At 29.5% G+C, this 15,700-nt stretch overlaps 1 protein-coding gene across 1 annotated transcript in view; it reads right to left on the minus strand.

Moving 5' to 3' along the window:
- LOC117175371 (dynein heavy chain 10, axonemal) overlaps positions 1–15,700 on the minus strand; it is a 122,463-nt gene that overhangs the window by 16,726 nt on the left and 90,037 nt on the right. The window contains exons 46-55 of the mRNA XM_033365080.1: positions 15,072–15,366; positions 14,537–14,997; positions 14,168–14,448; positions 13,941–14,095; positions 13,084–13,836; positions 12,669–13,007; positions 9,381–9,582; positions 4,593–4,735; positions 4,360–4,521; positions 999–1,302 (exon numbers count right to left, since the gene is read on the minus strand). Coding sequence (XP_033220971.1) covers positions 999–1,302; positions 4,360–4,521; positions 4,593–4,735; positions 9,381–9,582; positions 12,669–13,007; positions 13,084–13,836; positions 13,941–14,095; positions 14,168–14,448; positions 14,537–14,997; positions 15,072–15,366 — 3,095 coding nt within the window. The remainder of the gene's footprint in view (positions 1–998; positions 1,303–4,359; positions 4,522–4,592; positions 4,736–9,380; positions 9,583–12,668; positions 13,008–13,083; positions 13,837–13,940; positions 14,096–14,167; positions 14,449–14,536; positions 14,998–15,071; positions 15,367–15,700) is intronic.

Here is a 15,700-nt window from a genome sequence, read left to right on the forward strand (position 1 = left end):
CTTAGAGAGGGCCTAGAATCCATTACGTAATTTAAGTACGGCCCCTCTAGGGTGGGGAGCAGAGTTACTGAAAGGAAATAAGGGGAATTGAGGGGAGTGGAGAAGACGAAATGAGGGAAGGAAATGTAGGGGAAGTGAGGAGAGAGGAAGTAGGAAAAATGAGAAGTGAAAGTGAAGGGTGGAGAAGTGAGAGGAAGTAGTAGAGACCAAGGGCGCAAAACGTGGTGGTGTGAAGGGAAGTGATGGGAGAGGAATTCAGTGGAGTAGAAGTGAGTGAAAGTGAAGCAAATTAGAGGTAAATGAGAGTAGGGAGCAGGAGAAGTGAGGGGAGACGATGTGAAGTGAAGGGAAGGGAAGTTAGATGAAGTGAAGCAAAGGGAAGTTAGATGAAATGAGGGAAGGGAGACGTAGGGGAATTGAGGAGAGAGGAAGTAGGAGAAATAAGGAGTGAAAGTGAAGGGTGAAGAAATTAGAGGAGGAGTAGGAGAAATGAGGAGTGAAAGTGAAGGGTGAAGAAGTGAGAGGAAGTAGGAGAAACTAAGGTCGGAAAATGTGGTGGAGTGAGGGAAAGTGATAGGAGGGGAATTCAGGGGAGTGGAAATGAATGAAAGTAAAATAAATTAGAGTTAAATGAGAGTAGGGAGCAGGACAAGAGAGAGGAAATGATGCGAAGTAAAGGTAAGGGAAGTTAGTTGAAATTAGGGGAAGGAGCGAGAAGTGACTGCGTGGCAGCCCTGATTATTCTTAACGGCTACTTAAAGTTCTTTTTCCATAAATTCCCGGACGTTTCCATTTTTTTTTAAATTCTTAAATTTCCCTGATACTTAGGTTTTCCCTGATTTGTGGCCCCCTTCTTAAATGTCTAATAAAAGTTTGTTTTATATTATATTACTCACTCGCCGAGTCCAGATAGGCTCAGTAGAGAAAAACATCAAGTTAGAAATGACAGACGTCTTTGCAACAATATTTAAATTTCGAATTAATTTATAAATATTTACCTGTTTGGGGCTGAAGTTCTATCAAATTCATCCACATTTCCTTAGTAGCTTGTGTGTAATATCCGATTTCAGCATTCGGATGAAGTCCAAAAACTTCTGGTGAGTTTACGAGTGGCAATCCCTCAATGAATTCTATATAAAAATCACGATCACCTTCTGGTGGAATCACATAGTCGACCTTATCATCGTGATAAAAGTGAAAAGGTTGAAAGCTATCAAATAGGAAATCTCCAAAGTATTCTTCCATGTATGTTTGCGAAACGCGCCTATCATATCCATCGATCACTCGACCACCGTACATTACCTAAATAAAAAAAAATATTTCACAACAAATTTTCTCTATACTGTCAGGGTTGCTTTAGGTCAGAGAATTCTGGAGTCAGGGAATTTAAATCTGGTGAGAGAAAGTCAGGGAATATTAGGGAAAACTTGAAGAAGACGCAATTTTCGATGATTTAAAGTTGAAGTCTAGTTTTTATCCACAAATTACGTAAGGAGTTTTTTTTATTTAATTTTCAACGAATAATATTTCATAAACCTGAGGAATGAATATAAAATTATATTTGGAAAAGAAAATGTATAATTTTATGAGATTTTTAGTTTACAATTTTTTCGGTTGACAATTCATCCTGTGGTTCAAAAATGTAACATTTTGTTAAAAAATGGACAATTTTGTTAAAAAGTCTTTCATTGTGTTTGAAAATGAATATTTTTGTTTAAAATTTATATTTTTGATTTTAAAATTCAACTCTTTTCTGAAAATTCCTTTTTTTTTGGTTTAAAAATTAATCTCTTATCGTAGAAATTTAATATTTTTGGGTTAAAAGAATAAATGCTTGACTGAAAATTCCTCTGATTTGGTTAAGGATTCAACTATTTTTTTGAAAATTATTCTTTCTTTGTCTTCTCAACAATTTTTGGTTTCCGACAGAAATATCTTTAGTTGACAATATCGAAAAAAATTTTGGTTGATGTATCAACTATTACATTTTTCATTAAAAATGATTTTTTTTTCAAAATTCAAATGCTTATTTGAAAGTACTAAACAATTATTGTTTTTGGTCAAAACTTTATTTCTTTGGCTTAATATTGAACTAATTTGCTAAAAATTTGTTTTTACATTGTTAATATTAATCTTTTTAACTAAAAATATCTGAAAAATAATAAAAAATATTCATGTATTTTGTTAAAAATTTATCATTTTTGGTATAAAACTAATTTTAATGGTTTAAAATATATCTTTTTGGATAAAAATTCCTTTATTTGATGAGAGATTTAATCAATTTATTACAAATTCGTTTTTTTGTGGTTGCACATTTATTGTTTTAACTGAAAATAAAAATATTTAATTTTTGCCTGAAAATTGATCTTTTTTAATTGAAAATTCGTGTTGTTTCATAGAATTTTTTTTTGTATAGAGATATTCATCTTTATGTTCGAAAATTCAAAGGTTTGGTTAAAAATTCATTTAAAAAAATTATTGTTGTCGTAAATTTTGTTAAAAATTAATTTTTTTATTGGAAATGTAATTTTTTAACTAAAAATTTAACTATTTTATTTTTGGGTTAAAATTGATCACTTTGATTTGGAAATTCATGCATTTTGTTGAACATTTTTCTTTTTGATAAAAAATTAATCTTTTTGGTTAAATATCAACTTGCTGGTTAAAAATTTTTTTTGTTGGGACAATTATTCATCATTTTTGTGAAAAACTTAACTTGTTTTTGTTAAGAATTAATTTTTTAAATTTAATATGTAACTATTCCATTTTTGCTTGATAATCTTTAACAGAAATTTAGTCTTTAGTAGATGATTCTGTTATTTTATTAAAAAATTTTCTTTTTGGGTTGAGAATTCAATTTTTGGTCTGAAAATTTCGTCCTTTTGGTGTAAAAATTAAAAATTTTATATGAAATTTTGTTCCGTTATTGATTGAAAAAACCTTTTTTAATTAAAATTTTTGTAAAAGGTGTATTTTTTTCGGTATAAAACTAATTTTCTTGGTTTAAAATATATTCTTTTGAATAAAATGTCATTTCTTTGGTAGGAGATTGAACTAGTTTGTTAAAAATTCCGGTTTTTTTGGTTGAAAATTTATTGTTTTAACTGCAAATATAAATATTTGATTTTTGGTTCAAAATTGAATTTTTTATTGAAAATGCATCTTGTTTGAAAAAAATTTAAGTTTTTTTTGGTTAAAAATTCATCCTTTATGCTATAAAATTTAATGATTTGCTTAAAAATGAATTTTTTTGTTCAAGAATCAATTTTGGTTTGGCGTAAATTTTCTTAAAAATTAATTTTTTGAATGGAAAATATATTTTTTCAACTGAAAATTTTACTATTTTATTTTTGGATCAGAATTTCACTTTGAGATGAGAATTCATGCATTTTGTTAAAAGCTCTTCATTTTTATAGAAAATTAATCAATTTGGTTAAAAAATCAACTATTTAGTTGAAAAATGATTTTTGTCGGAAAAGGGTTCATCATTTTTTCAATAGTTAAACATTAGCCTTGTTATTTTTTAAATTAATTTTTAAAACTGAATATGTATCTATTCCATTTTTGCTTGATAATCTTGAACAGAAATTTAGTCTTTAGTAGAAAATTTTATGTATTTTGTTGAAAAATTGTCTTTTTGGATTATAAATGTAAATTTTGTTTGAAAATTTCGTCCTTTTGGTTTAAAAATTTGTGTACAATTTTTTTCCGTTATTGATTGAAAACATTCTTTGATTAAAAATTCAACTCTTTAGTGAAAAATTCCTTTAATTAGTTTAAATTTATTTTTTTCAGATTCATTTATTTTGTTGAAAATTTAACTAATCTGTTAAAAATAAGTTTTATGTTGTTAAAAATTAATTGTTTTTAGCTGAAATTATAACCATTCATTTTTGGTTGAAAATTGATCTTTTTTTAATTAAAATTTCGTTTTGTTGAATTGAATTATTTTGTCAAAAAATCCTATGTTTTTTTAATAACTGATCTTCTGTATAGGAAATTAATCTTGTTGGAAAAAATGTATCTCTTTGGTTGGAAATTCATACTTTTTGTTAAAAACTCATTTGTTTCTTTAAAATATTTTGTTATATTTTATTTTCTCTTAATAAAAACTTTATTTATTTTCTTAAAAATTATTATTCTTTCTGGAAAATTCATCTTTTTGGTTAAGAAATAAATTATTTCATTAAAAAGTTCTCTAGTTTGTTAAAAATACAATACGTAATTATGGGATAAAGATTTATGTAATTGTGTACGAGATTATTGATCATAATAGGGAGAATTTCCAAATTGGGATTTTTTAGCAGCCCTAAATTTACTCTAAATTTTTTTTTAATTTATAAATTGATTTAAAAGTACCTCTCCCACCAAGTATTTAAGACTTTTCCAAGGAATTCTGGTTGGGTCAATAGCTAAAGCTTTTGTCAAGTACGTATCAAGGATCATAGCACTGACATTAAAGTCAGATTCATTGAAATCGTAATTTATATTCCAACCAATCTTGCCGTATTTTCTTCTTTCCTGTGATAAGGAAAAAAGGATTAGACGAGCCGATGTGAAAAGTTTTCACTTAAAAACTGGTTGAAACTTACTTGCACCACTGCATGATAAAATGCAAGAACGTACACCAGGTGTTTATAAACTGGATGCTTGCATGCATCCAAAGTTTGAGGTCTCATTTTAAAGTACGTATTTCTCAAGTTTAATTTTAGGCCATTAGGAGGTTCGGTCACAACTGGAAAGAATTTGTGTAAATAAGTCAAAGTAGTTATTCAAATTTTCCCATCCCCTTTCCCCTATATCTTCCACTCTTCTATTCTATCCTGTCCTATCAGATACTATCCTATCTGATCATACCTCATTATGTCTACTCCCCTTCGTTTGTCGTTTACTTCCCTTCCATTACTTCCCCTAATTTCCTTTTCGTTTCTTCATTTACTTTTGCGAAACTATTTTTCCTACTCTCTCTATAACTACTTTTATTTACCCCAATTATCTTAAATTCTCTATTAATTTTTATCCTCACACTAGCGTCCTTACTTCCCCACCAATCACATACCTTTCCGCAATCACCCTCGTCTTTCTATTACCCCTCCCCTGACTTTCTCTTTAATCCTAGTTGTCAATTCTTCTTTTAATTCCTCAATCCAGATACTTTCCCTACTTTCATTGTCCTCTGATTTCCTCCTTCTTCTCCGTCCTTCCCGCCACATACACTCCCTACTTTGATTCTCCTCACTTCCCTTGCCATCCTCACCACTATCCTTCATTCGTCCCTTACTTCTCTCGTATCACTTTCCTTAGTTTCCTTGTCCTCGCTTTCTCTACTTTTCCAAAACTGTCTTTTCTCCCTCATTATACTTTCTTTTTCTTTGCTCGATTCACCAGTTCTCCATCCTCTACTTCCTCTATCCACACATTCCTTGCTTCCTTCCCAATACCTAACTTCTTCACTTCTAATTTTTCTCCCCACCCTAACTTTCCTACTTTCTCGCCACTCTTTCCTATCGCTTAGTCACTTATTTTTCCTTACTCATCCTCGCCTGCGTACTACTCTTTCTCTGATTTTCTCTTTCTTCTTTGTCCTTTCCTACCACATATTTCCTCTACTTTCATTCCCCTCGCTTCTCTTACTATTCTCTCCTATCTCCTTCACTCGTCCCTTACTTCTCTCGTCTCTCTGTCTTTCCTTCCCTTATTAAACCTTCTTTTTCTTTTCTCGATTCACCAGTTCTTTATCGTCTACTTCCCCTCTCCACACTTTACTTCCTTCCCCAAACCTAACTTCTTCTCTCCTAATTTTTTTCCTTACAGTAGCTTTCGTACTTCTCCACCACTCACTTACCTTTCCTTACTCACCCTCGCCTCCCTACTACTTTGTAATTTTTACTTGTAATTTTGTGGGATTTCCAAAAATTTCAAGTAATTCTTAAGTATTTTATCGGGGACTAAGAGATTCCACGAATTTCAAGGAATTTCATAAGATTTCAAAATGTAATACTGGATTTTAGCGTATTTCAAAGATTTTCAAACATTTTTAGAAATTTGAGGGATTTCGAAGTATTTTAAGAGATTTCACAATTTAAAACTTTTTTGGAGAAAATTAATGTAGAAAGGGGTTTTTAATTATTTTTACTTATTTTAGTGGATTTTTGTGGTTTTTAAAGGAACGATTTCCAGGGATTTAATACATTTTTCAAAATTTTAAAGAAATTAAAAAAAATTTTAAGGACTTGAAAAATTTTGTTTAGAAGATAAATCAAATTAAATGAAATTTAAGAAAGTTTCAGTAATTTCAAATATTTTTAGAGATTTTAAGGTATTCCAAGGAATTAAACAAGATTTAAAGCATTTTATTGAATTTCCAAGTATTTCAAGGGATTTTAAAGATTTCCAGGGATAAGAACAGTTTTTTCAGAGAACTTTAATGAATAAATTTAATTTAATTTGGATATTTAAAGGATTTCAAGAAATTTTAAAACGTTTAACTAAATTAAAAGAAATTTGTAGGATTTCTAGTGATTTCAAAATAGGTTTTTAGAGATACTTTTAAATAAGTGAAAGCAAATGATTTTTCAGGGGATTTAAAAGATTTCTAGGATATTTCAAGGTATTTGAAAAAAATTCAAAAGAATAAAATAATTTCAAAGGATTTCAAAGAATTTTGTAGGATTTCACAATAATTGAAAAGATTGCGAAATAATTTTGGAAAATAAATTTAAATAAATTTTAGAGATTTTTAATAATTTCTAAGATTTAAAGGATTTTTTTGCATGTTTAAGGATTTCAAGGAAATTTAAAGATATCTAGGGCTTCGGAAATGATTTTTTAGAAAACCTTATTAAATAAGTTCAATATAACTTATATTCATGGGATCTCAAACTATTTTTACTTCTTTTAATGCATTTTTACAATTTTGAAAGAAAATATTTTAAAAGATTTGAAAAAATTTAAGAGAATAAAATAATTTCAAAGGATTTTAAAGAATTTCGTGAGATTTAGTTAGATTTTAAAGAACTTCGAGACAAGTTTGGAAAATAAATTAAATTAAATTGAATTCAAGAAATTCTTTGTAATATCAAATATTTATATATTTTTTATTTTATTTACACACGCTTTAAACGGTTTTATCGAATTTGTAAAGAGTTAAAGGGGTTCTAAAGATTTCTAGGGATTTCGAGAATTTCTAGGGCTTTAAACATTTCTTTTTAGATTTTGAATAACTAAATAAAGGTTAATTTGTATTCAAAAAATTTCAAATGATATTTACAAATCCAAGAGATTGGAAAGAATTACAAGAAATTAAAAAAAGTTTTAAAGGAGTTTAAAGATTTTTGTAAGATTTGCAAAGACTTCAAGGAATTTCGAGACCATTTTTAACATAAATGAAAGGAAATCACATTTCAAGGTATTTTGAGTGATTTCCCATATTTTAATGGATTTTAAGAATTTCAAGAAATTTCAAAAGATGTAAAGGATTTGATTGAATCTCCAAAAATTTGAAGGGGTGTTAAAGGTTTCTAGAGGTTTTAGTGATTTTAAAGATAATTTTAAACAATAAGTTCAATTTCAATATTTAAGGGATTGCAAATGATTTATGCTTATTTAAATGAAGTTTCACGTTTTCCGAAGGAAAATTTTCAAGACATTTTAAGGTATTCTATAGGATCACAAGAAATTCAAAAAATTTAAGGCGACCTAAAAGAATTTTATAGAAATTCCAAAGATTTCAAGAGATTTTTAAAAGAATCTAGTTAATAAGCGAAATAAAATAAAATTTTAGGGGATTCCTAGTGATTCCTAAGATTTCTAGAGATTTTAAAGATTTACAGGTATCTGAACGTTTCTTTTTTCAAAGAACTTTAATGGCCAAGTTTAATTCTATTTCAAATGATTTCTATTTATTTCAAATGGAATTTTTTCATTTTCAAAGGAAAGACTTAAAAGAATTTTAAGGCATTTTAAAGAATGTATGGGGTTATTTCTGCAAAGGATTGTAGGATTGTAGGATTGTGGATTGCAGGATTTTAAGTTATTTTGAAAGATTAAAAAAATGTCATGAAATTTCGAAGATGTCGCGGAATTTAAAAAAAAAGTTGTGGAATTTGCAATATTTGGTTAAGTGACTTCTAGGGAGCTTAAAAAAATTTCAGGGGATTTTACAAATTTTCTAGGATTTCAAAAGACTTCTAGAGAACTTTAGAGAATTAATTGATTTATTTTATTTTACAGAGATTTTAAATAATTCCTACAGATTTGTAACTATTTTTAAAATTTCTAAGGAATTCAAAACGGTTCAAAAGATTTCAAAAGATTTCTAGACATTTCGACTGATTTTAAATATTTGAATGAATTTAAAGTGATACCAAAGAATGTTCACGAGATTATGGGTGATATAAAATAAATAATTCGTTGGTAGTTTTCTTACTTTTTGCACTAATTTTGTCAATATTTTTTTACTATTGATTTTAATTTTGATTATCCTATAACCATTTCTAAATAATGATTTTAAAATTAATTTTTTATCTTAATATATTATTAAATAAATATGTAAAATTCACCTTTCTTTTTAATTATTCTAGAATATATTGAAATTAATAAAATTCACTCTTGAATTCTTCATATTTAGAAATTTATTTTTGCCTTAAAGGTGTTCAGTTCGTCAGTTCGAGTTTTCAATTTAAATTCGTACCTTTTCGGCCACACTTAGAAGATTTAATTTTTAAAAATTGAGTTGAATTGAAGAAGAAATTAAAGCTTTTAAGTTGTCTTCGAATCTAAGATTTCTCAAAATCGAAATTATTTCGTTTCTTATCAAGTCCATCTGTAACGCAATTTGAATTGGAAAAAATCAAACTCACAATTCGAATATTTCAGATGAATTTATTTTCAAAATCAACTGAATAATTTCGATTTTGAACAATCTCAGATTCAAAGAGAGCTTATAAGCTCAAATTTCTTTTTGAACAAAACTTAATTTCGAAAAATTCATATAAAAAATAAAGCTAAAAATTCCCGAAAAAGAAGAAAAAAATATTTATACAATAAAGTAAATAAACTAAAGTAAAAAAATAATGGCCGGTGGCATCTGGTAAAAATTTGAAGGACGGAAAGCATGACAGAACGAGCGCCTGAGCAGCAGGCAGGAGTGGGAGTTATCCCCACTCCTACCTATTGCTTGAGGGATCGTTCGGTTCTGCTTTCCAAGTCTTCAGTTGTAAACGAGTAACTTCTTCTGAATAAGCAATGTACAATGATGTCTAAAATAATGCCGAAAACAGATTAATTTAACTTTACAATTTATTTATAACAAAAACCCTAAGGTTTTTGGAATTGCCCACAAATCTTTAACTAGAATTAAAGAGAAAATTAAAGAGAACCTTTTAAGGATTGCTGTAAGATGCCGATGGGAAAATCTGGTGTTTGCTCAGTTGTTAGCCACAGGCGAAAGTCAGGATGGGGTTTCCCAATTGCTTCCAGTATCTTTTCTAATTTTCTTGTGAAGACTAGCAGAAGGTGACAGTTTTGTAACATCAACCATTGACCCCTTGCTATAGCGGTTTCCAGCAATTCGATTGCAGTCTGACAAAAAAATTCTTTTTTAAGAATACATCAAGTGAATAAAATTTCAGGGTTGCTAGAAAATCCTGATTTCGGAATTCCCTGACTTTTCCTGAATTTTCCATGTCTAATTTTTCATTTTACTTGAGTTTATAAAATTTCTTCAATTTATGAAAGTAACTTTATACCTAGAAGGTCTTTAAAGTTAATGCAAAAAAAAGTTTGTTTCGAAAAATATTTTTAAGACTTCTCGTAAAAATAGTCTTTCAAAGTCATATATAAGGGTTCATTCATAAATTACGTAAGAGGATTATGTGAAAGGTTAATTAAAAAAGATGGATTTTCAGTCAAGAAGATTAATTTTATACCAGAAATATAAAAATTTTCAATATAATACATTAATTTTTAACGAAATAGATGAGTTTTCAAATTAAAAAAAAAATTAGGCTAAAAATGAAATAAATTTTTAGTAAAAAAAACTAACTTCTAACCAAAAAAGAAAAGATTTTCAACAAAATAGTTCAATTTTCGTCCAAAAAAAAAAGAATCTTTATCCAAAGAAGAGAATTATCCACTTCAAAAAAAATTAATTTTTAACAAACTTGTTGAATTCTTAGCCAGAAAAAGACTATTTTTCGCATTACATTTTCTTTAACAAAACAGATTTTTCAAATGAAAAATTTGAATTTTTTAAAAGGAATTGTATCTGCAACAAAAATTTTTAATTCTGGAACCAAAAAGAATCAATTTTCTGCAAAAATGTTATTGTTAACCAGGCTGATTAAATTTTTAACTGCTTAACCAAATAAATGTGTTTTTTACTAATTAAGATCGATTTTAAAGCAAAAATTGAATAGTAATTAGGTATTTTTAACCAAAAAGATACATTTTTAATAAAGAACATTAAATTTCCGCCAAAAAAGGCGAATTTAAAAAAAAAAACGAAATACATTAATTTTAAAAAATTCTAAATGAATTTTGTACGCAAAAAATACATTTTCAACGAAATACATCAATTTTATAGTGTAAAAGATTACATTTCAAGAAAAAATAGAGTATTAAAATTTTCTGTTGAAGAAACATTGCATCTGATATGAAACGAATTTTTAACACAAAAAAAATGAATTTTTAACAAATAAACAAAATTAATTTTTTGGTAAAACATATCACTTTCAACCAAAAATTAAATTAGATTTTTAACAAAAGTTAAATTTTTAACCAAAGAAATTAATTTGTAAATAAATTAATGAATCTTCAAACAAAAATTTAATATTTAACGAAATAGTTGAATTATTTAACAATTACGATGAATTCTCTACACAAAAGACAAATAATCAACTAAAGAAACGAATTTTCAACGGAAAAGATAAGGTTTCCATAATCGGCATTACTTTTATAAAAAAATACGAATTTTTAACAGAATAAAGGAATTTCCAACCAAATAGTTGAATTTTTAACTTAAAAATATACAGTTTGAACAATAAATATTATAGTAAAATTGTCAGTTAAAGAATTGATTTTTAAAACAGTAAAATTCACTTTAAACAAAATAGTTCATTCTTTAACCCAACAGATAAATTTTTAATCCAGACGTTTAAATTTCTACTAAAAAGACTAATTTTATCAACTACAACAGAGGAATTTTAAACTCAAAAACATGTAATTTGTAGCAAAAATTAAATAGTTAAATTTGTGGCTAAAAAAATTAATTTGTAACTAAAATAATGGTTTTTAACGAAAGGAATGAATGTTCAACAAAATAGTTTGATTATTAACAAATACATGAATATTTTACACAAAAAGACCAATTTTTATCAAAACACATGAATTTTCTAATAAAAATATAAAATTTTGAGAAACAATAGAATATTTACATTTGAAATTAAAAAAATAAATTTTTAACTAAAATAAAACGAATTTTCAAATAAAGAAATATGACTTTTCAATGAAAAAATGGAGTTTGACTAATGACATTACTTTTCTACGAAAACAGGCGATTTTCACCAATTAGATGATTTTTTAACTGGCAAAGATACACTTTCAATTAAAAATAGTATGGTTAAATTTTCAATAGAAAAAATTCATTTTTAAGAAAATAGTTCAATTTTTTTAGTTTAAACCAAAGACAGTTGAACTGAACTAAAAGGAAAAATTTTAAACTAAAGAGTGGAATTAAAAGAAAGATTTTTTATTCAATTATTGAAAAAAAATCATAGAAAATGCAAAATTTTCTTGTCAAAAAAATAATTTTTCTTCACGACAGTTTTATATTTCACAAAATATTTCAATTTTTTATCAACATGGAGGAATTTTTAACTAAATAATTGAATTTCGGTTCGAAGTACTTCAGTTTAAAACCTAAAAAATGAATTTTTAAAATAAAAGTTGAACTTGCGATCAAAAAAGAAAGCTTTAAAACAAAATTATTGAATTTTTAACAAAATAATAAAATACATTACCTATAATGCAATTTGTAACCATAAGATGAACTCTCATCTCGAAAAAATAGAAAATTATACGTGTATAATTCTTATTTACAGTGAAACTCTTCTATAGCGCCGATTTTGGGGCTGAAGGTGGTTGGGAACTGACTCATTATAACCCGTTTCGTTTTTGTTTGTTCCCACTTGAGTGCTCGCATGGGTGACAACCGTAGACCCCGCGCACTCCGCGCAGCTCCTGTTACATCTACCCGCGGCGCGGCGTCAATTCTCGGAAGGGCTCTAAAAGGGAGGGCTATTAAAGGGTTTCACTGCATTATTAAAGCATTGTATTTTCTAAATATTATTTCATTAACCTTCCACATTTATTTAAATGACACAATTGATCTGTATTGTTATTTGTTCATTCCCTGAGTATATAAAATCTTGCAAGATGCAGTGGAGGGGGAGGGGGTTAAAGAAAATATTAGTATCTTATATTGGAGGGGGGGGGGGGGCTCTCAAATTTAATAAAAATGCTTAAAAACTTTATTTTATAAAAAATTCTTGGACTAGTTCATGGTCTATATGACGGTCCCTGACTCTTCCTGACCAGTTTTAAATTTTCCGACTTTCCAGAATTCCCTGACCTTCAGCAACCCCGAATTAATATTTTAAATTACCAACCTTTTCCTGACCTTGACCCAGAGATAAGTATCTAAACTTTCCAGCACCACAGCCATACCTTTCGGCAAGTTTCATCAGTTCAGATGTTGGATCTGAACCAGGACTCAGAATAAAAACAACTGGCATGGTTGATGTGCTTTGATCAAAAATCATATCTAAACTGACATTCGGTGGAGTTATATATTCTTCACCCATTCTTTCACAAATGTATTTCACAACTGCTCGGTAGACTCGATCTACACGAAAGCATCGAATTAGCAGAAGCTTTTCAAAGCTTGATAGCTTATTAGAATAATCACAGGGAAATTCATCGGATTCCGGAGTGTCCGAGTCATACCACTGGAAAAATAGTTTATTTTATTAATTAAGAATCCAGTCAAGATACTTTGATCGAGTTAGGACCTTGGATCCTCACCTTTTTCCACTCGACACCTTGATCATGTAATTGAATAGGCAGCTCTGAGAATTTAAGAGGAAAATCATTTGATAATTTGAGGACATCTTCCCATCCACTAGGTGGAAGCCACTTTGCTGGATTGATCCTCTGAGTCTTTTCCAGAGCAACATTACCTTTAATGAAAAACTCTAGTTCAGGCTGATTGATGAAACTGACATCCTGATCGATTCTTGTGCAGATTTGAAAGGAGAAGAGTAGCTTATGCTTCTCGAAAATCCCTGTGCATCCATAATCATAGACATTCGTTGTGAGCATGTTTATGATGTTCTTTAATCTTTTAATCAAAGTTGAATCCGGTAAGGCTTTCTTCAGGGAATAAATAAAAATTTCAAGATAGCTGATTAAGGAATACTGATACATGGAATTGACTGTGGCCATGTCAGCGAGGGCAAAAAATAATATTGCTCCTCTCTTTGCTGCTAGACGATATCCATCTCTTAATTTATTGATATCTACAGCTGTAAGCTCAGCCAGATGAAGTTTCGCCATGACCTCGGTGGCACTCGATTTTGTGTTTTCGAGTGTCTCTATTAGTTCAATATTGTCTAACATGTTTCCCTTATTTGTGGCAATTTCTCTCAGGAGACTATCTTCAAGTGTTTTCAGAAGACGTTTATTATCGCTGGTCTCTGATACTAAACTTTCTCTTTGTTCTTCTATGTCTGGGCGTTCAGTTCGGACAACTACTGATAGCAGCTGATCTTCAAGACCCTGGAAAAAGGTGGCATTAAATTAAAGAATATTTTTTTAAACTTGATGTAAATCTTTGATAAAATCTGAAGAAGTTTTGAAAAAAATAATGATATTCCACTTACGAAGTGAGTCACCATATAATTGACAACAGTTGCTTTAGCAAAGACAGCAGGATTGAAGTTTGGATTGGACAATTTTGTGGTCAAGTACAATCGAAATCTTGGATCATAATCCACTTCCTTATCACCAAGCACTATGAATACTCTACCTGCAACATCTGAAATTCAGACTTATAAAATATCTTCCATGGGATTAAGAAGGACGATTCAACAGGATAATAGAAACTTACTTTGTATGTTCTTCATCAAAACGTTGTCTAATACTGGATCGATGTAGTCAACATCCTGAAACAGGATTGGAAAACCGTAAGTCACTCCCATTTCCACTTGCTTGATAAAATCAGAATCATTGAAAGTGATAATCTTCAGATTATTTTTCTGTTCTCTTTTCTTGATCCAATTAAGCGCCTGCTGTTGTGGATCTATGCAGAGTGGAAATCTTGATGCTCTTGTTGTAAGAATACCATTCTGAATAGATAGTTCATCCGGTGGTAGGCCTTCTGAATTCCACCTATAAAGTTAATTCAAGGAAAAAATCATCTGTGTTCTTAAATTCCTAGTGAATGTACCATTTTAAATTTGAATTTATTTTTTCATACCCACTGATTTCGACGTCACTACTCAGCTGTGTTTCCAGTCTATAAGGCTGAGTCAAAGGTATTTCTTTTTCTACGATGCTATTTTGCCAATTATTGTACACCATTTCGTTCCTGAACTCATAAGAGAAAGGTCCATTGTAAGATAAGAAGCCAGCAGAAAGGAGACAGTTGCCAATAATCTTCTCCATTTCTTCTCGAAGATTCTCTAAGTCTTTCTGCCAGCGTTCGTTCTCCGAAGAAAGACCATTTATCAGTTTGTCAGCAGCAATTAAACGCCTTTGAAGAAGATCAGTCTCGTCTTGCAGTTTTTGCCTTTCAGCTATAGCGATCTCATATTTTGCATTTAACTCAGATAACTGCTTTTCTATTCTTCTTAATTCTCGTTCTTCCTTCTCTAAAGCGTTTTTGGCTCTTTCGGATTCGGCTTCCAACATTTGAACTTTCTCTATTTTAGGCTTCACCTGAAAAATAATTAAATTATTAAGTGAAGTTATCAATTACTTAATTCTCTGTTTGAAAATATTATGTTCCTCACTTCTCTGAAAACAGCACAGTAGTCAAGAACAGCCAATAAGAATTTGTAGAGTCCATAACCAGCTTTGCTGATGACCTTCATCTGTTCCATTTTATTGGATCTTTTCAAGTGCGCTTTAGCCATCTGTTGTTGCTTAAGTGTAATCAAATCGCAATTCATTTCTTGCAGGGTCCTCAAGTAACTCGGATCACTCATCATCCCTTTTGCAATCTTCCAAGAAATTTCTTTGACACCTCGAATTATGGATATAGCCTCACACACCACCTGAACCGGTTCTGGTGGAGTCGCGAATGATCTAAAAATGTAAATGAAGGTCACGAATTGTTTTTTTTACCCATTACTTTGTTTGTTCTAATTACACTGTTAAATATTTCTGTTGGAATCTTCCACTACATGTATTGGAAGTTTATTTCTAAAACTTAAGGTAACGCTAGAATACAGAATGTTGTAGTTTCCTTATGCTGGCATTAGAATTATAATTTCCATGTATTGGAATTTTATAATACATGTCCAGCAGTTAGAAACTCGAGTGGGACGATGGTCGTGGGGGCTAAAGCGTAGGCTTTGGATCCACTCCTTCGGCTTGCGGGTTCGATTCCCGCCTCGCACTCTGGAAGAGTCTCGGTGGC

The sequence above is a fragment of the Belonocnema kinseyi genome, chromosome 6 (genome assembly GCF_010883055.1).
Source record: "Belonocnema kinseyi isolate 2016_QV_RU_SX_M_011 chromosome 6, B_treatae_v1, whole genome shotgun sequence".
Taxonomy (NCBI): Eukaryota; Metazoa; Arthropoda; class Insecta; order Hymenoptera; family Cynipidae; genus Belonocnema; species Belonocnema kinseyi.